The sequence below is a fragment of the Etheostoma cragini genome, chromosome 21, assembly GCF_013103735.1.
Source record: "Etheostoma cragini isolate CJK2018 chromosome 21, CSU_Ecrag_1.0, whole genome shotgun sequence".
NCBI classification, from domain to species: domain Eukaryota; kingdom Metazoa; phylum Chordata; class Actinopteri; order Perciformes; family Percidae; genus Etheostoma; species Etheostoma cragini.
Genome location: NC_048427.1, coordinates 6,982,859 through 7,003,061, shown reverse-complemented (window position 1 = coordinate 7,003,061; position 20,203 = coordinate 6,982,859). Strand labels below are relative to the sequence as shown.

At 40.0% G+C, this 20,203-nt stretch overlaps 3 protein-coding genes across 6 annotated transcripts; 2 read left to right on the top strand and 1 right to left on the bottom strand.

The window, feature by feature from the left end:
- The first annotated feature begins 41 nt into the window (after positions 1–41).
- ddit4 (DNA-damage-inducible transcript 4) lies at positions 42–1,843 on the top strand. 2 transcript variants are annotated; one of them, XM_034861080.1, is made up of 3 exons: positions 42–208; positions 442–674; positions 758–1,837. In XM_034861080.1, exons 2-3 carry the CDS (start codon positions 491–493, stop codon positions 1,255–1,257), a joined length of 684 nt encoding a protein of 227 aa, XP_034716971.1. In that variant the 5' UTR covers positions 42–208; positions 442–490; the 3' UTR covers positions 1,258–1,837. The 2 variants fall into 2 exon arrangements, with proteins under 2 accessions (XP_034716971.1, XP_034716972.1); XM_034861081.1 differs by having other exon boundaries at positions 51–202; positions 435–674; positions 758–1,843.
- A 537-nt stretch (positions 1,844–2,380) lies between these two features.
- dnajb12b (DnaJ heat shock protein family (Hsp40) member B12b) lies at positions 2,381–7,663 on the bottom strand. Of its 2 annotated transcripts, none has more exons than XM_034861073.1 (9): positions 7,452–7,663; positions 5,517–5,694; positions 5,265–5,410; positions 4,943–5,116; positions 4,759–4,829; positions 4,441–4,550; positions 3,699–3,871; positions 3,392–3,538; positions 2,381–3,281 (listed from the first exon to the last, which is right to left on the bottom strand). In XM_034861073.1, exons 1-8 carry the CDS (start codon positions 7,582–7,584, stop codon positions 3,417–3,419), a joined length of 1,107 nt encoding a protein of 368 aa, XP_034716964.1. In that variant the 5' UTR covers positions 7,585–7,663; the 3' UTR covers positions 2,381–3,281; positions 3,392–3,416. The 2 variants fall into 2 exon arrangements, with proteins under 2 accessions (XP_034716964.1, XP_034716965.1); XM_034861074.1 differs by having other exon boundaries at positions 4,444–4,550.
- Positions 7,664–9,643: 1,980 nt separating this feature from the next.
- Positions 9,644–18,841, top strand: scd (stearoyl-CoA desaturase (delta-9-desaturase)). Of its 2 annotated transcripts, XR_004655118.1 has the most exons (7): positions 9,644–9,880; positions 10,140–10,391; positions 11,567–11,697; positions 11,831–12,036; positions 13,557–13,789; positions 15,322–15,798; positions 16,480–16,615. XR_004655118.1 is itself a non-coding variant. In XM_034861079.1 (6 exons), exons 1-6 carry the CDS (start codon positions 9,868–9,870, stop codon positions 16,677–16,679), a joined length of 1,035 nt encoding a protein of 344 aa, XP_034716970.1. In that variant the 5' UTR covers positions 9,644–9,867; the 3' UTR covers positions 16,680–18,841. The 2 variants fall into 2 exon arrangements, 1 of the variants encoding a protein (XP_034716970.1); XM_034861079.1 differs by lacking the exon at positions 15,322–15,798 and having other exon boundaries at positions 16,480–18,841.
- The last annotated feature ends 1,362 nt before the right edge of the window (positions 18,842–20,203 follow it).

The following is a 20,203-nucleotide window of genomic DNA, read 5'->3' as shown; positions in this document are numbered from 1 at the left end:
TGGCTGGCTGGACATGAGTAGGCGTGGCCTACTAGCTGCTATAAAGTCATTGTTGCAGGACAAACCGCAGAGCTCGGCAGCTGGTGTATGAATGAGGAAGTCAAGCAGTAACAAGTTCCCAAATGGTTGTTTTTGCAGATAATAACCTTTCAAATAACTTTCTTAAACATCGACAACGGACTTGAACGACACCGTTGTCAAATAAGATGTAAGTACTATATAATTACTGATATTGCTAACCTGATAGTTAATCTGAACAGTTTAACAGCTAACGTTTAACAAAGATGTTCTCCTGTAAACTTGTCCTGTTCATACATTCCTTAACAGGCTACAGTAAAAAGCATGTTACTTTTGTATTAATTAATTATGTTTAACTTGCAACCAATGTCTTTTATCTTGAGTTTGAGTGCTTATCTGTTGTTTTTGTCTCCTCCTAAACAGCTGACCACAAAAGCAGCCTCTACTGTTGAATACTGCAAATAGGACAACCATGCCTTCTCTCTCCGCACCCACTGATGTCGGCAGCTCACCCCCTTCTCCAGTGGACAGCAGTCCCAGGAGGCTGTCCTGGGGTAAACTGGTGCAAAGATTAGCTGATTTCAGCACATCTGCCAACAGCAGCAGTATTGAGTCAGTGTCCAACAACGGCAGCAGGAGTGATCTCTCAGACTCAGGTAAACATCAATGCAAACGTTACTTAGAGGTGGATTAGCCATTGCTCTTTATTCAGATCTAACCCATTGTGTCTCGTTAACAGGGTCAGATATCTACAGTGACCTACCTCCCTGTAATGAAGACCTGTTTTATGACCCAATGGAGGAGACCATCTTGAAAGAAGTAGTGGACCTTATTGCAGGAAGCCTGAGAGAAGCCAAAGACTCAGACTGCGCCTTGAGATGTGCCAAACTGCTCATCCCTGAGAAACTTCTGGAGCACATCGGACAGGAGCTCCTTCACCTGGCAGCTAGTGAGCCCTGCGGCTTAAGAGGGGCTCTCATTGACCTTTGTGTGGAGCAAGGGGCCATCTGCGAGAGCATGGCACAGCTATCTGTGGACCCCTACCTTGTCCCCACCTTTCAGCTAACTCTGGTTTTGAGGCTAGAGTCTGGCGGCCTGTGGCCTAAGATCCAAGGACTTTTTAGCACAAAGTCTTCTTCCACTCCAGTCGTGAGACAAGCTATTAAACTTAGCACTGGTTTCCGAGTGATCAGAAAGAAACTGTATTGTTCTGAAGAACTGCTCATTGAGGAATGTTGAGAAATAAATTGGACCCTTGATGTTTTATTGTTTTTTAAAAAAAACGCCCTGTTAAGTTCACTGAAGGGCCTTGTTACTTTAACTACATGCATATGATGCCTTTGGAAGTGGAAGGATGGATTGTGTCATGATGTAGCATATTGTTCCCACTGTAAGGGAGTTTATGGTACCTGGAGCAGGTGTTGTTTAAAATGACATGATACATGTGGAATGTTTTGCGAGTATTAAAGCTCGTACATCTGTTTCTATAAAAACGTACGGCAGCTATCCGATCATAGTCATTAAAAACCATTGTTTTTTTGCTCTTTATACATGGCAATAAGTTGTGTACACCAAGTGATGAATTGTACACCAAGCAAATCGTTAGGGGCTCTAGTTACTGCTTGAATTTAAGAACAAAGGCTTTCCAATGCCTGCATTGTGAAGTTTATGTGCAAGCTGCGGCTACGTTTTTAAATGTAACTTGTATCTTGTTTCTGTGTAGACCTGTACTGCTTTCAACTTTATTTATTTGACATTCAAATATTCATAACATTGCACTGTTTTTGTACTTTCGTGACTGAAAATAAATTATTTTTTTAACAATTCTTTTCTGTTGTCTTAATTTATGTAACATCAAATTTAGATCATCCATTTGCAGTTTTATACCCAGATTCCTTTTTTTCCCCCCATGGGAATTTGGGAACATTATGAGGTAAAAGTGTGATTCTTCTAAATTTACAACCACATATATGAAGCTGTATGCATGTATTTCAACAAACTATGCCAGAATACTAAAATAGCTGTAGTGAGGAGGAGTAATGTTCAGCTCGATCAGCTGTCAGGCAACATGTACAGCAATGACAAAGTTTCAAAACTGAAGAAGAAGTTTTATTTTGGGCGAGCCAAAATTAAAACGTAGCACATCTGCCAAAAACAGCTGAGTACATTTGCGGTGAAAGAATGTAACGCTGTCGTTCTTGCCCTGCACGTGCTGCACGTCCCCCAAAATGTGTACGTGCACAAAGCTATGTTTCCTGTTTCCAGTTTCAACGGGCCAACTGGCAGGCTTCACGAGCTGAATGTGCAGACCGAGCTTTTGTCTCCTCATTCTGTGCTTATAAGTGATGAGTCGTATCCAACACCTTTTAACCATCCTTATTTATTTTCATCTGGGAGTAAGAACATGGTGGAAAAGGTGAGCAAGAACTGCATTGTCCTTGTACTTATCATCCATTTTTAAATAAATAATACAAAACATAAACAGCATACTAAAACATGACAAATATTGCTTTTTCTAACAGATCATATTCATCAGAGACATTATGCCCAAAAACAAGAACGTCCCACTTTCTGGGTAGGCACATATCTCATTATCTTGGCTTTCATTGTGAAGTGCAAATCATTCTAACCTTAATACAATTAAAAGAGGCAAAGGACATATCCTAACTGTTCACACACATACACACACAGAAGAGAAAACTCAGGTGTTCAAGTGTCTGACAAACCCTAGACATGACAGTAGCCTATATTCATTCCCATTATTACTGCATAGTTTCTGAATGTGCATTTGAACTCAAATCAGCTCGTCTTCTCTGCTGATTTGTCTGTGTTAAATGAAAGAGGAAGAATATGATGTGGTATCTAAGGAACTGCTACATAAATAACATCCGTACGACTATATCTAATCTCACTACATTCTGATTTCACACTGCATTCTCACAATAAAACACGAAATGACCACTGCCAGCTTCATGGATCCCATTCAGAACTGGGGCTTGGAGGTTTTTCCAAATCCCTGTCTTGTCAGAAGAACAAACTAATTTGAGTGTTTGTTTTTTTCATTTCAAAACATTATATTAATATTGTATTTTAAATTCACATACTAAATTCCACAAGAAGGGCTGCAGCCAGTTTGTGTGGCCAACGTGATGCTGATTGGTGCACTGGTGCCGGTTTGTTTGCTTGTTGAGTCATCTTCAGTCTCCAGATTGCTAAAGCTCATCTATTTACAGCCAATAATCTTTTGTGTTTATTCTGGAAACCTGGAGACAAAAAGCAAAGAAATAAAAAGGAAACATTTTCACTTTGTTAAATGAAAGAAAACATGCACGCTGTGTTGAGCGATAGGTTAAAAAAATTAAAAGATAGAGACCTTGCTTTTAATTATGAAAGCAGCATCAACCGTGTAATAAAGCTGTGATCTCGGACAGCTTGGCGCAGCTTGGTGTGCGAGCCCTCTGTGCTCTTTGGTACAGATCATTGTCTCCGAAATAGCGAGCTCTGTAAAGCATGCCTTCCTCTGCAGGAAACATCAAAAACAATTAATGAAAGATCTATGAGTTGGTAACAAAAATCTGAATACTTCTTTAATCATTTTCCCAGAACTAAAAATGGCACAAACAACAGACAATATTCATACTTAAATAAATAAATACAATATGTTTTCTTGGCAAACATACTCTGTTGTTTTTCCTTCCAGCAATTGTTGCGAAGGTTTGAAATATAATCATCCTCCACCGTCCGCTCCAAATTCTTCAAATCTAGTCCTGTAAACTCCCTGGAGAACTGCTCCCCTACATAATATGGCACCTTCAGGTTCTCCGTCAGCCTCCTCTGTGTGTAACCTGCTGACCTGTGTGAAAATAGGATCAAGTGTGGGAGAGATATCATATGACTGAACGCAGCACAGGGCTGACAGATCTGGCACCGCCTGTCTCTGTTAACATCACTCATAGCCCATAATGGCTCACAGAAGTGTATCTGCAACACAAAGGCAGACAGCATGGAGAGAGGCCAGACGAATGGAGCCAGCAATCCTTGCAACAACACAGAGGTCTGTGATTATTCAGAATTAACTGAGGCAGCATCGACATGTTATTTCCAAATCAAACAAGAAACTGAAATGTTAATACAATGGCTATGTCTTGGAAAGTAATCTAACTGCAAATACTTTGATAGTAAATCTACCTTTAGGCTGGTTAATCTATCTTCTTTCTAAGTCAGTGACATTTCAAATAAAATTCTTTGTTCTTTGGCTTGTACAAAAAAATAGCGAGACAATACTTTATAACAGTTATGAAATGCACTTGGGTTGGGATCGTGAAGATAATATTTGGATTGGAAGTTTTAAAAACAGTTAGTTTGTGTCATTTAACAACTGCCTAAAAAGGCAGGCGTTCAGAATAAGGGAATCACACTCACGACCTGAAGCTGAGGCTGTAGGGGGGGCTGTTGACCATGATCTGACTGAGGGCCGACACAATAACCAGGATGAGGATGGGCATGACCTGCACGAAGAGAGCAAAGCCTCCCTGCAAAGAAAACATTGCCATGTCAAAATCTCACAGTGGAATCAAACACACTTGCTTTGAAAAAAAAACAACACATCTTATAAAAGACACTTGAATATTGCTGTGTGCACCATAATATGTAAAATTACAGGTGGCTCAATGTCTCCCGGTGCTGTTTAACCATAACATTACATTATTTTCACAGCTCTAATGATAACATCAAACTCACATCCCGCTGTCGCTCCCTTCTCTCTCGCCTTTGGTAACGCATCCGCCCATTAGTGTACACATTAGCATTACCTAGGTTAATGTAGCACATGTAGCACTTAATAGATAGACCAGACCAAGTATTACAAATAAAAACACTATATTTCACAAGATTGGCATTAAAGACACAAAACAGTGACACTAACTTGATGGGTAACCCCCTCCAAAGAACATGTTAAAGAGGTCTTCAGGGGAAATATCTGGCTCGAAGTTCCCGCTGTCTGGGCTGTGTGTTGAAGGATGCCTCCTCTCTTCTCCACACTGATCATACTGTTGTCTTTTGTTAGCATTACTCAGAACAGCATACGCATTCCCAATAGCTGTTGAAAATAAATAAACAAGAAGTCAAATTATGTTTGAGCATCACAAAGAAGGGCTGAAAGGCCACTTCTGTAGCCATAACTATCGCCTCTAATTAGGCTTTCTGCTTCTTCATGACACCAACATCAGTGATGAATGAACGTTCACCTTTAAAGGCTTCTGTAGCACCTGGAGCATGATTCTTGTCTGGATGAAATTTCAAAGCAAGTTTTCTATATGATCTTTTGAGTTCTTCCTCAGAGGCGTCTGCCTGGACCCCAAGAATTTCATAGAAGTCTTTACATTGCTTTATCCTGTGTAGAGAACAAACAGTTCTCAGTGCCAGGGGCTCAAAGTATGTCAACCATTTCAATAAACCCATAGAGGAAATACCAGGGTTAGTTAACTTATCAGACTTACCTCTTTACGGCATCTAGCTGGTCTGCCGTGTAGGATTTCGAGGTGTCTGAAGGCTTTTCTTCCGGCCTGGTATCTGCTGTGTTGGTCTGCCGCTGTCGAGGCCCCGAGACCCCAGTGAAGTCTGAGTGGCCCCCTTCTCTAGATGCAAATCCATTCTTTGCTATTAGCTCCAGTAGTACTAGAAAGGACACAATCACAGTCATGTGAATTATAAAAGATATTCAGAGAAGCATTCAACATGGTAGCGGCTGAAAAGGTCCAGCTGAAAGCTGACACCAGAATCCCCTGCATCAGTGGTTTATGGGTGACGGACACATCAGCAGAGGCTTTGACAGCGACCCCTCAATCACAGAGAGTGTTTGTTAGGATGGATCATTAGATTACTTTAACAGCTATATAAAAGCGCCTTAATACAATATTTTCAGAGTAGAAACTGTGGTGCCTCTTAGGTATCTCATTTTAATATCTAGTTTTTGAAGTATCTATTAGATATCAAATTTGGGTTTTATAAGCGTTAGGAGGAAATTCTAATTAAACTTGAAAAATGTCTTCACCTATACTTCACCCATCAATCAAACAACATTTCACCCATATTAATGAAAACACTCAAATAACACACTATTTTAGACCAAATCTCTAAATATTAACATATTTGACAGTATTTTAGGATGGCTACTGGTGCATTCAGCCGAAAACACGGCTAGATACGTAATATGAGCTAAAAACGAACAGTAGTGGAGCCTTTAAGATGCCTCAAAAACACATTTGAGTTATATGTTGTTACGGTGTCTTAAGTCTGTGTTCAATATTAATTACTTTACTCACTGCCTGCATACTGTACACCCCTATATCAAAATATTGATTATAGAGCATATCAATGTGACAATATTTTAAGGATGACTGTTGGTGCTTTTAGGAGATATTTAGACATAGGAAAATGTGTGTGACAGAAATATATACACACTGTGGAAACTTAGTGAGAAGATCAACTAGGAGAGTCAGATATACTCCGAATTTTGTACTGTACATTATAACTTGTATCATGATCCAAGTTATTTGTGTATAATGGACATTTTACATAAGACATCTGATTACAGCTGCTGTGTTTTCTGTTTATTTGTGGTTGTAGAGTGCATGACATATTTCTTATTTTATGTGAGGTGTGTCATATCATACCCTGTATGGGTAAGACAAGATAAGATAAGATAAACCTTTATTTGTCCCACAGTGGGGAAATTGTGGTTTGCAACAGCAAATTTCAGAGCAAAATAGGTAAGTGTACAGGGATAGATAAATGTACAAAATATAGCAGTATAGGATAATACAATAAATTACACACAAATTATTAAGCTATTAAATTGCACTTTGAAAATTGCCCAAATGAAAAAATGATACATGTACGTATCTAGGTAAGCTATGTATGTATCGTCATGGCACATTTATATACAGTACATCATGTACTGTACATACGTTATATTATTTTGTGTGTATTTCTTACTTTTCTGTATATTGATATTGCCATGTATTATATTTGTGTAGTACCTCTTGGTCCGGAGCTGGGACTGGTGGGTCTAGAGATATGATGTGTTGTAAAACCAATAAACAGAGATAGTATAACACATAAGAAACAAGCTTTCTAGGCTCTGGGGGTCTTTGTGACCCCTCCCAATCTTGCCCTGTAGTTTACATTCTTCCTAGGCTTAGCAGATGTTTAGCACATCTGCTTCATGTTGAGCAGCGGTAGGCCTAGAGAATAGTTCATAAACAGTAGGAGGTTACAACATTATGACATGACAAAGTAACTAAACCAGCTAGCTCTCATCCAAGGCCCCGGCTACATGCGCTGCAGAGCTTATCAAGGATGCAGGTGATGATGCTGCGAACCTGTCCAGCTGTATAGCGCCCCTTTTCTTCGGCTCGGCCATCTTAACTCACCTTTCGCTTTCTCTGTTGGGAAGAGTCTCTGCGCCTTCTCCAGGAACCTCTGCGCCTTCTCCGGCTGGTTGTTGGTTAACGCCGAAGTTGCAATGTCAATGCAGCGCTCCGCCTCGTCCCTGTTTACTTCCATCGCAGCGGGCAGCGGACTAACTGGACCTGAAGTAAACACAGGCGCCTGCTGATGACGCCTCACATAAGCCGCACATAAGAACCGAAAAGAGAGAGAGACCACTTTTAGGATGTACAGAAGATGTTCTTTTCTACTGTATGTACTTTTTCTTCAATAAAATTTGAAAAAAAAAAACAAACACATTAACCACATTAACCAAAAATAAAAAAAAGAGAGAGACTGTGTCATACATTCTAGGACAACATAAAAAATGACATAGTATCTAAAACAACACATGTAGCACAGTTGAAGGGGAACATATGTTTTCACCTACTTTGAAAGTAAAGATAGGAACTTTTATATAGTAATTATTTTATTTTATTATCCTAAGTTCCATACAAAGCTCTAAATTCTCTAAATCAAGCCCATGTTTTAAACTGTTCCTAATCGAAATGTATATGTATTTTGAATCTCTTAAGTTGTTAACAAATAAAAAAGGTATTCTAATAACTAATAACTACTCAGAGATAGTTAATTAAAGCTATAGTGCGTAGTTTCAGCCACCCCCTTTAAGAAATTCTATGTAATGACGCAAAACGTCACGCAGGGGCTAGTAGCCAAGGAGGACACGGAGGACTACAGAACACACCATGGACTCTTCAGAAGAGGTTATTAGCTTCACCAGAAATGCAGAGAGAGTAGCGAGGAGCTAACAGTCTCATTGAGCTTTAAGCAACTCATTTGGCAATGGCTTGAATACAACATTCATTAATGTCCAAAAGTTACACATAAAGCTTTGGAAACTCCTGCTTTCATCACTTTTAGTTAAGTTTTTAAGCCTGTCACCTTTTCCTTTATTTAGTTTTTTTTTTTTAATTACTTTTATGTTTTTTCTACTTTTGTATTACGTAATTTGTGCCTATATCCACAATGTATGTTTACGAACTGAGATGAATGACTGTAAATTCAATTCTAAATCATGATAAAAACAAACAAGGCTCTGTCATCCATGGACTGTGTCCAATGTAGGCTAAATACGTAAATAATCCCTCATCTATTTTTTTTATTGTGAAATATCCAAAAGATTTTGGAGTTTATAACCCACTCTGTCCACTCTTTTAACCTTAGAGATATGATATGTTTTTATATTAATCCAGATGCCGCTCTGGATATCTGTTTCCATTTTAACTATTCAAGGCTGTGCCAAATTGTATATTTTCAAACAGACATTTTCTAATTCATTAGGCTACCTTTTTTCTTGACCTTTTCTCATATAATTTGGAAACTACAGCCTTTCCCCCCTCGAATCCTCTGAATGATTTTACTTGTGGATGCATGGCCTGTAGGCTACTCTTGTTGTTATCTTTTTTTAAATGGAATTTGTCCTTATTATTCTCACTCTATAGGCTATGCTTTGTATGAATTATTTTTAATCTACATGCCCTCATATTTTTTACATGTAGGACTATTGCACTTTGTCAATATAAAGGGAAGTAGCCTGGTAAGTGAGTGATTTTGGACACAGCCCGATCGATGTCCGCATGTCGTCGCCATGTCTGGGCTTGTGTACTGCGTAATTTCTTCACTAGATGGAGACAACACCTCTGTCTTTCAACGTTGCTATGGGTCATGAAGGTGAAACCTGAAAACTCATGGATTTATCAACACGTTTTAAATTGGATCCTGTGAACTACATTTTACTGCTTTGTTGAACATAATCCTAAAACATGCCACATGTTCTTTGAGGCGCAGTGACTTGAGCGATCCTCCTCTACTGCTAGGCCTATTTTACTAGTTCATATTACTTGCATTTTAACAGTATTTTTTTATTGTGTGATTTTTTTGTTCATAAAGATTTCTTTTTTTGGGACATGACAATCAAAACGTTCCTATATTTTCACAATACAACGTCAGGAGGGCGGGGGGCTTCTGCCGCTTTGATTGGTATTCAGTAACCTTTTCAACACCTTGTCGATTTCGTTTGAATCAACGCGTAAATGAAAATATGTGAGCGGTTAATTCAATTCATGTCTAGACAGCAGCGGCGGCTCTCCAGAGGAGGCATACATCTGGCAGGAGAATAAATAAATGGTGAACAGCAGATAAACAGGCAGCCAATCAGAGTCCGTGCTTGAGGCGGCATCCGAGCGCTGATTGGTCAGTCCCACCTCGAACTCCAGCTCTTATTGATGCGTTTGCTGCGTTGCGAACGCATCACTCTCTCTTTCTGGGTTGCTGTAGTTCTGTGTCAAACGCACCAGCTTCATCTCCACTTTTAACAGCCGGGTTCAATTCCCTACACGCATGCCTCTCTCTGGTGAGTTATTTATCTTCCCTTTATTTGTTCCACATGCGTAGCCTAATATTAATGCAACGCAGCAAATGTCGTATGTCAGATAGGAGTCAGCATCATCGTTACATGAACGTTACCATCCTCTTCCTCAGCAGCGCAGACCAGCAGCGCCAAATTGCGTAGATAGTGCAAAAGGAATTACGTATTCACCGTTTATGCCCGCATGTCGCATGTCACAAAAAAACAAGGAAATTAACGAGTTCTCTTTATTTGTTTCGCTCAGACAATCACCAAACCGCATCAACGATGACGGAGGCGGAGGCGTTGGAGAAAGAGCACAAGTCGGGCAACGTAAATGGTTTTACAGAGGCCAGCACAGAAGACATGTTTGATCACTCTTACAAAGAGAAAGAAGGCCACAAACCTCCCATGGTCATCGTATGGAGAAATGTCTTTTTGATGTCTCTATTGCATATAGGTGCCGTGTACAGCTTGTTCCTCATTCCAACAGCATCTCATTTGACCTTGCTTTGGTGTAAGTAAAAATACTACCTGTTACAGTATTACTGCTCTAAGCTGGCTGTTCGTGGCTTTTTATTTCGGTTGAATACATACATAGGTCACGTACCGGCTGTTATATCACCGATGCTGCATGCTAAAATGTGCCTGTCCGCATCTGTACATCCTCCCTGTTGTCTGCATGTAGTGGGATTACAGATCAGGGCATATTACCATGTCACAGCACATGTTTTAAAGATGCAAACTATACAGTTTGTTATTCTCGGAAAAATAATAGGCCTACTTCCAACAACAAAGACCAACTATCCTGTTTTTTTTTAATTAAGTAAAAGTCACTAGGGAAGTCATTTTACACAAACGGCATGCTGCTTTATTAGGCCCTACCTCATTTTCTTAAAATTCATTGGGATGTGTGTATCTCATGAATCAAAACCACAGGTGTTGCACTTAGAGGAGACAATAGATTTTCAGTCTTATACAATCAATTGTGTTGTCCATCCAGTCTTCTTCTGTTATGACATACTTGCCCTGATGGTAACACAGTGTCAGGTAACATGACTTGCTTCCGTCATGGTTATTTAAGCATTTAAGCTCTTGGGACACACGGAGTACAAAACAGTTCAGTGAAAGGCAACTTTGAATGATCTTTAGCAATACAAGTTGTGCAGGAAAGCTAATGGGATCATATGACATTTTGCAATAAATCACTTGTTGCAGGATCATCCTCCTAGCCCTAACAGTGACAGAGTTTACAAAAACATTTGATGCATAGACATTGCAATGTGAAATATTTAATTAGTTATTTATTAAGTAATTATTAATATAAAGTAGTACTAAGTAACTAATTACCTTTTTTAAGGCCATAACATATTCCAAAACTTATCAAAATTTGCAGGTGTGGCCTGGTGAAAATCTACATATTTTATGTTTCCCCTAACAGTTTTCAGCAGTTAAAGCCTCCTCCTTTAACTTTCACGTAGAGTAACAATAGTAAAAAACATGCAATAGTTAAATCTCCCTTTCAGTACAATTGATATGGTGCCAGTCAGTCAGGCTTGCCAAAACACTTAAATATTATTCAATGGAAAATAATCACATCTATCTGTGTCATCTCAAGAGTCTATGCACGGCCGCGAGGTCCAGTCCAGCGCTGCTGGATGCTTTAATTTGTATATGCATTTCTTTCCACAGCCGCACTTTGTTTTTTGATAAGCGCTTTGGGAATTACTGCAGGAGCTCATCGCCTGTGGAGTCACAGATCCTACAAGGCAACATTACCTCTTAGGATCTTTCTTGGTGCCGCAAACTCAATGGCATTTCAGGTACCCAAAACTCATTGTTCTGCCTTCACACAAGCACACACGTAACATTATGATAATAGCAGTTTTCATTACTGTGTAAGTACCATGTTGTGTCCACAGTGTATGTAATCTCTGTCTTTACTTGAACCCACAGAATGATATCTTTGAGTGGGCTCGAGATCACAGGGTTCACCACAAATATTCAGAGACAGATGCTGACCCTCACAACGCCCGTCGAGGCTTCTTCTTTGCTCACATTGGCTGGCTGTTGGTACGCAAACACCCTGATGTCATTGAAAAAGGACGCAAGCTGGAAATCAGTGACCTAAAGGCCGACAAAGTTGTAATGTTTCAACGGAAGTGAGTGGCTTCAGTCAAAGATCGATTTTACAACTTTAAGATTTTATTTTTTTTGCACTTTACTCATACGTCGTTAGTGTGGACAGTAAACAGTATTTTTTGATACGTCACATACAGAACATATACAGGGCAAAGAAATAAAAATTGATGAAAAAATACTTTAACCCACCACTACTGCAGAGTTGTATCTGTAGTCATTCCTGGTTTAAGAAGTGGACAGTTACTTATATCTTTATGCATGTTGAGGTTACTGTCATATTCACATATGGCATACTGTTAGCCTGCAGTTGCACTTTTCCAGACACCATGCCACTGCTGGAGTCAGAGATGTCAGAGAAACAACAGAACTTTATAATCCTCCCGCTTCCCTGAAGTCACTGGCGTAGCAACATTCGCATCCCCATGTGTTATGTAATCAAACAACCCATCGTAAAGCGCGTGGGAACCGAAGGGACTAATACTCATGGTGCTTTCAGTTGCACCACTTCAACTTTGTCATTGTTATTTTCAGCCGTATGTCTATTTCTGCACTTTAAGAGCAACAAAAATTCAGAGTCAAATTCCTTGTTTGTGTACACACTAACTTGGCCATTAAAGCTGATTCTATACTAGGCAATCATATTCTACATCAGCCCACCACCATCCAACCATAGAGACAGAGCCCATTTGCAGGGAAAACAACTTCACAAAATGTAGCTGGCTAAAAACACAAGATTTAAGCATGCCAAAGGAATATTTTATCAACCTTTGTCTACCAAAGAGGACAAATTAGCTGTTAGTAAGTTAATGTTAATCATGTATTAGCAAGCTAAGGCACTTGCAAACATAATACTAAAGCTTTCAGAGTTATCCACATTGCCCTGTAACAAAAGTTGCACACTATGTAAAAATGCAGCTTTAGTTTAACTTACAGACTTGACATCTTGATGACAGACATGCTCCACCCCCAACCTTTGCCATCTTGCCATCAAGAGCCAGGCAGCCTTTTTGACTCAGTAAACTGTCATGCTACTTTACTTACCACTCAGCTAAGTGGCAGTATTTTGGGATGGCAGGCAGGGTTCAAAATTAACTTTTTGTCCACAAGCCAAATGGCCAATGAATGTTTACATTTTACCAGCCACTTAATAGTTTCCCATTGTTTTTTTTTGGCTGGTGAGTGAAGGAAATCTTCCCGCACCTTGAATATTTAACTAGCTTTTGGCTGGTACATGGTGCTATTGTTTAACTTTGCTGTTATGTACACGTGTTGAGGAGGAGTCTAGCCCTGGGTATAATGCAGGGCCGGAGTGGGGCCACTTCTCAGCCCGAGAGTTTCAGGCCCAAGACCGGACCACTTTTTCCATGGTGGTGGAAATTGGATAAATTAAGCAACAGTTCAGCTCTGGCTCAATGCAAACTGTCACATTGAGAAATGTGATAGAGTAAACAATTCCTAAAAAGCAGAGCATTTTTGTGTTTAATATTTATGAGTAAACAGCTCCATTCTTTCTACCCTCCCCCCACTCTGTCTCCTACAGGTATTACAAGCCATCTGTGCTGCTCATGTGCTTCTTCATCCCCATGTTCGTGCCTTGGTATCTGTGGGGGGAGTCTCTGTGGGTGGCGTACTTCATCCCCGCTGTGCTGAGGTACACCTTGGTACTGAACGCCGCCTGGTTGGTCAACAGCGCAGCTCACATGTGGGGGAACCGGCCCTATGACAAGAACATCAACCCCAGGGAGAACAGATTTGTCACGTTCAGTGCTATAGGTATGAAAAACACATGAGCCTGCGCTCTCAGTGTAACAAAAGATAAGATAAAGGAAGAATTAAAACAGGAATTTAGGTTAAACTCACGATCAAGATAGGGCTACAACTAGACAAAATGCCATTCAATTTTGCAGGATCACTAGAGCTGATAGGTGCACCCGTTGCCCACTTTTTGCTTCACAGGGGGTTCAAGAGTTCTGGTGGAATGTAATCCCATCAGTTCCTTCAATGTATGCATTACAAACGTGTGTGTGTGATGGAGGGAGCAGTCTTAAACTTTGTTTCTACCCCTGCAAGACAGGGCCTCGGTAGATGGTACGCGAGCCATGAGCATGCATGTAGACTTAGCGCATTCTTTGTTGCAGTATTCTCCGAAGCGCCAGGGGGCGTACAAACTAAATTATCTGTGAATAAGCAAGAAGTGGAAGCGACGAAGTAGAGAGCGGAAGTAAAGGAAAGCCGGCTGCCTGGCAACAGTAGTTAACACGTCAATGATAAACAGTAACGTACCGCCAAACATTCTCTAATAATTGACGTTACTGTCAAAACTACTTTCTGCCTCTCTAGGTTACGAACACTCTTCTTGAAAACCGTTTTTTAGCTTTGACTAAGCGATCTCACACCCTCCAGCAAAATGCCTTTTCTTTTCCCAGTGTGTTACAATGAATTTAAGGCCATTTAACTGTTCCTGAAGTTTCTACAGGCAAACCAGCTTGGCCAGTCTTCCCAGCTGACCATGTTGAAATGGAATGTACAGTGAACGCCGAGTTACAAAAAATCTGAGTTGCACGACAACCTATGCAGCCTTCATGATGGACACAAAAGACATGATTTTCTTGCTCACCCACCTCGCACAGGGAAAACCTAAGCGACCGTAAACCTACAGTAGCTTGAGGCAGTTTCTCCATTTATGATGATAATGGCTTCTCCTGAGGCTCTTAGTGCTGGACTGGTGTAGCCAGTATCTTCTTCCTAACTCAACAGGGAGAACAAGCTGTCACCCATGTGTTTTGGATCTTTAACGATGCCCCTAGCCTTTGTCGTGCAGCGCCTGGTGTGAATATCCTCTAGGCAGGGTAGGGCCTTGCCTATTGTCTGTTCAGCCAACATACCCACTTTTTGCAGGGCTGTGCAGTCCTGTTTGGTGCTGTTTCTGCACCGTCATGTTCCACATCGGGAATGCTTTCAATGATGCGGGAGTTAAACTTGCTCAGTATCTGAGGGGTTTCCTGGAATTTCCTCAGGCATCTGAGGCAAAACAATGTCTTCCTTGCTTTTCCCACCACAGAGTCAGTGTGCAATGCCCAGGTCAGACCCTCTGTGATGTGGACACTAAGGTTCTTAAAGCTGTCCTCCTCTCCATAAGGACCCATTGATATTAATGGGGGCTTTCTTTCTTCCCTGCTTCTTCCCAAAGTCCACTATCATCTTATTAGTCTAGCTGACATTCATGAGGAGGTTGTTGTCCTGACACCAGTGGGTCGGGTCCTCTACTTCCTTCAGGTAGTACTTTTCATTGTTTCTATGATCAGGCCCGCCACAGGTGTGTCGTCAGCAAACTTGATGATGGTGTTGGAGTTGAAAGTGTCCACACAGTCGTGTGTACAGGGAATACAGCAGGGGACTCAAAACACAGCCCTGGGGTGCTCCGGTGTTAAGGATTAGGGTGGAAGAGATGTGTCCACCCACCCTCACCACCGGGGGCTGCCTGTGGGGAGGTCAAGGATCCACATGCACAGTGAGTTGTTTAATCCCAGGTCTTTAAGCTTTGTGACAAGCCTGGGGGGGGGGGCTATGGTGTTAACGCTTAACTGTAGTCAATGAACAGCAATTTCACATAGGTTCCCTTCTTTTCCTTGTGAGAAAGGGTGGTGTGGAGAATGTGGGCTATTGCGTCTTCTGTTGATCGGTTGGGACGGTAGGCAAACTGTAATGCGTCCACTATGCTGAGTAGTGAGGAGCACATGTAATCCTTTCCCAGTCGTACAAAGCATTTCATCCCTACAGAGGTGAGTGCCACTGGGACGTAGTCATTCAGGCAGGCTGGTATGTTTTCTTGGGCCCAGGAATGATGGTGGACTTTGTGAAGCACATGGGTATGACAGACTGAGTGACCGGCCTCAGTGAAATCATTGTGAATACCGGTGCTAGTTGGTCGGCACACAGTTTGAGGACCCACCCACTGATGGCTGATGGCCTCAAAGCGATAACATTTGTTAAGCTCACTTGCTCTAGACCCATCAGCAGGTTAGTAAATTATGCCTAAACTAGATTGGCAACCAACGATAGTGAAACGGTATGGAATATCGTAAAACAAATACAACTTCTTGAGGCTCATTGAAACATTTTATGTAAGCTGAAGATTCAATAAAAGGATCAAAATCAAATATTTAAGTTATTGAATGTTATTGTTTTATTTATTTACGCCTGTTTTGCTGATCTACATGCCTGGTTCCCACTCGATCTACCTCCACCCCCTACTAAGCAGGCGCCTGGACCAAGCAAAAGGAGTCACTAGTGCAGCAATGGATATTTTTTGAAAGCATTGTTGCTAACAATCACAGAAGTTGTTTCTTTTGTCACTTATTATTCACCCTAAATAAGCCCTTAATTCTATTTTTCAGTGAACATCACTCAGTATTAGTAGTATTTGTATGATTTTTTTCACCACTGTTTCTCCTACTTTACAGGTGAGGGATTTCACAACTATCACCACACGTTCCCCTTTGACTATGCAACCAGCGAGTTTGGCTGCAAGTTAAACATTACCACTTGTTTCATCGACGTCATGTGCTTCTTGGGCCTGGCCAAGGACTGCAAGAGAGGGTCCCCGGAGCTGGTCCAGGCCCGAGTACTGCGTACCGGAGACGGAAGCCACCGATGTGGCTAAGATTGATGAATTGATGAATCGCAGACAACAACCAAGGAGAAGAAGCTTCACAGTCTTCTGACAGCTATACATTCCTCATCCTCTGAGCATAAAAGTCAACTTCATGAGAGCTTTGACCACATTTGGCTTGTTTTTGTGGGTTTTTTCGTAGCTGTAGCTAATCAAGATGGATTAAAAAACAAACAAATTTTGCTAAGCTCTTGGCCTTGGTTTCTGTTGTTCAGGCAGGCCAAGGTCTTGCAAAGATGTTTTAGATTTGAAGTAGATCAATTTTAAAAGTCCGCTTCGTTTTCCACCGTTTTTGCCACTTTGGTGTGCATTATTCATGAAAGGTCAGTCATGAAGCCGATTATTTTTACGTAAGTATTACTCAACTATTAATCAATATAGACAAGAAGTGAAGCACTGAAAAGATGGAGTAACAATGTTTCATTGGATGAGTTAGGATAGTGATTGGAGATTGACTTGTCTTTATTGCAGTTCACAGCAAGTTCATACCATTTTAATGTACAGTAAATTAACGTTTTGAGTGCTTTAAGATCTGACAAAAAGGGATGAGAGTTTGAATCATGATTTGTTAAAAAGCTGCTAGCTTTGATTAAATGTGGCGCATGGTGGAAGAGTGAGGGAACCCAGACCTTTCTCTAATGTCTAACCTGACTTTACTGACAACAGAGAAATGCAGTGTGTAACTTGGTTGTCTTCTTCACAAACAAAATATGTAGAAAAGGCAAAGATGAACATATACCGTATGTCTGTGTGCTTAAGAAGTTTTCTTAATATACAAGTGATATATAACTTATGCATTTATCATTAAACCAAAACTGCCGATAAATATTAAAAGGAAACGATAAATGTAATTTTAACTTAGAACCATGCAATGTTTAATCAACCTTATTTGTGTTTTTAATGAACATTTCATAGTGCCAAGAGCGTGACAATTGTCGACATATTTATAACCATCTTAATGGTCCACTAGAGCACACAGTCGATACTGCTTCTTCACTCAACATCACTGTGGAAGTTTTTTAACATCAGTGGCTTCCCTTCTTCTTTTATCTCTTTTATAACTTGTCCCTCAATGTTCCAGAAATGACTGCAGCAGTGATCTCATTGGTCGATGTAGCAGCCAGTCGGGTGACAGTTCTGGGGTTACAAAACAACATGCCACCCATGCATGATGATATACTGTACTCAGTGTTGTAGTGAGGTATTTTATCAGTGATTCTAATGACAGAACTGTGTCTATTTTTGTAATGTACTGTAGAGTTGCATTGCTTTTGGATCATCAGAACTGTTGCCGTGGTGATTTCTTAGACGAGGTCTGGTTTCCCTTTGATGTCCTACAAAGCTTATTGTCATTGCTAAATTTCAGGTGCATCGATGTTTATGCTCATCTTGAATTCTGGTGTGCGGAATGCTTGTATTATCTTATTTATGTATTTATGTTTTTTTTCTTAATGACTAAAGAGTAGGTTGCTCTGACCTAAACCATATTTCTGCACTCCAAGATTTGGCTGTAAAATACATCAAATTGTAGCACTTTATTTCTTCCCAAGAGTCAGGATATAACCTCATGCCTTATGACTTGCATCCATTCCTGATCTTCTTCACGTCCCGCCAGTGAAGATAAAATGCTCAAAACAAATCTGACCAAGAAGTCCATGTTTACAGGCCGAAGCACCAGATGTAATATTGTTTTTTTCTCCTTTTAAAACCAAATTTAATTTAGGCAAATGGTTGCATGACAACATCAAGGTGATGTAAATGCAGAAAGAGGATAAAAGGTTGATATTCAAAGAATCTGAAATAAATTAAAATGCCTGGTGCAAATGTTCAAACATCAGATTTGACTTGCATAATATGGGCCCATATGTGCCAACATAGTTTCAACCCATCACAGCATCTCTGTTAGAAAACCTCCAACAACGGTGCTGTCAATGAGGATGGATGTTACAGCGTCATTAGAGCCCTTACCAAAAACCTGACAATATCAGAAGCAAACATCTAAACAACGCCTGCTCCCCAGAGCGCCCAAATCAACATTTTCCTAATGACGAGGAGGATCATAAGGTTGTCAGTCTGAATGATAATGTCAAATCTCAACTGTATTCTAATATGAAATTAAAACACAATTTTGTCAATACACGTGATTCCATTAACAGTTGTTGCTCTTCTTTTATTCTGCTTTCTTCTTTGTGTAAATCTGCACTGCATTAGTCTTTGGATTTTCTAAAAATTGCTCACTGGTAGCTAAAGCCGTCAACATTTGTGCCAGATTGTGGGTGTGTTTTTTTTGTTTAGTAATTCCATTAATAGGCTTTGTTGACACAAATTAGTTTTGGTACATGTTTAAAGACATTTCTAAAGTCTGGATCTTGCTTGTAATTTCAGAGTTCTCAGTTTGGGTCTTTATGTCAAATTCCATGGCAGGTCTGCCGTAAGGGAACCAGATAATGAGACAATTTATAACAGAAATGTTGCTTATACACATCCATTCATCACATTCAATATTCAACTAACACATATAAGAATATAACCTTAAGTATGAGTACTTTTATTTTGATACCTAAGAATATCTAAGTAACCTACCTTTTTGAATGCAGAGCCTTTACTTGTAATGAAGTATTTTTACATGGCGGCACTGCTAAATTTACTCAAGTAAATAACTGGACTACTTCAACCACCACTGTTATTTGTGTGAAGATTCAAACAATGTTAATCTGCAGTTTTCTGGTAATAATCCAACTCGGACATGTCAAGGGATTTTCTGTTCTCTGGCTTGTTTTGGGCCATCTGTGGTAAATAACTCAACACATCTGGTTTTCTGCTGACATTAGAGTGCAATTCAAATATATTCCAACTATTTAATACTGCAGGTCTTAGTTTTCACCTGCAGAGGAAATAAGTGCTCTCAAAATGTATCAAATAGTTTACACAGGGCAGAGGAATGTAGGAACAGTGTGCCGACCAGACACCAGTTAATATTACATCTGACTTTTATTTTAGGATGAAGAGTGTTCAAAGTTCCCCAGTACTGAAACAATTTGTTGGTTATATAACTTTGATTTGAATATCTTGTTTTACATTTCCTCCTGGAAATTTTTAACTTTTTTCTGACAGTTAATTGATTAATTGTAACATCTTAATCAATAATAAAAATAAGTGGTTGCAGTCCTCACATCCAGTGTTTTAGATTCTCTTCTTAGGTACAAGTAGTAATACCACAATTTTAAAATACTCTTTTATGAGGAAAAGGCCTTAAGCAATATTGTCAAAATGTACTTAAAGTATCAAAAGTAAAAATACCTCCTTTCTAAGTATTCTATAGTATTGTGCACATATGTTGTCTTGCATGTAGCTATGTATCCTATCTCATAAACTGATATATTTCTTTAGATATTCATAACGCAAAGTATTTAGTACTACTTTAGTACGAATCACAGATAATGGAGTGAAAAATGCAGTATTTCCCTTGATGTAGAAAGAAGCAGACAATGGAAATGCTCGAGTATAGCAACAGA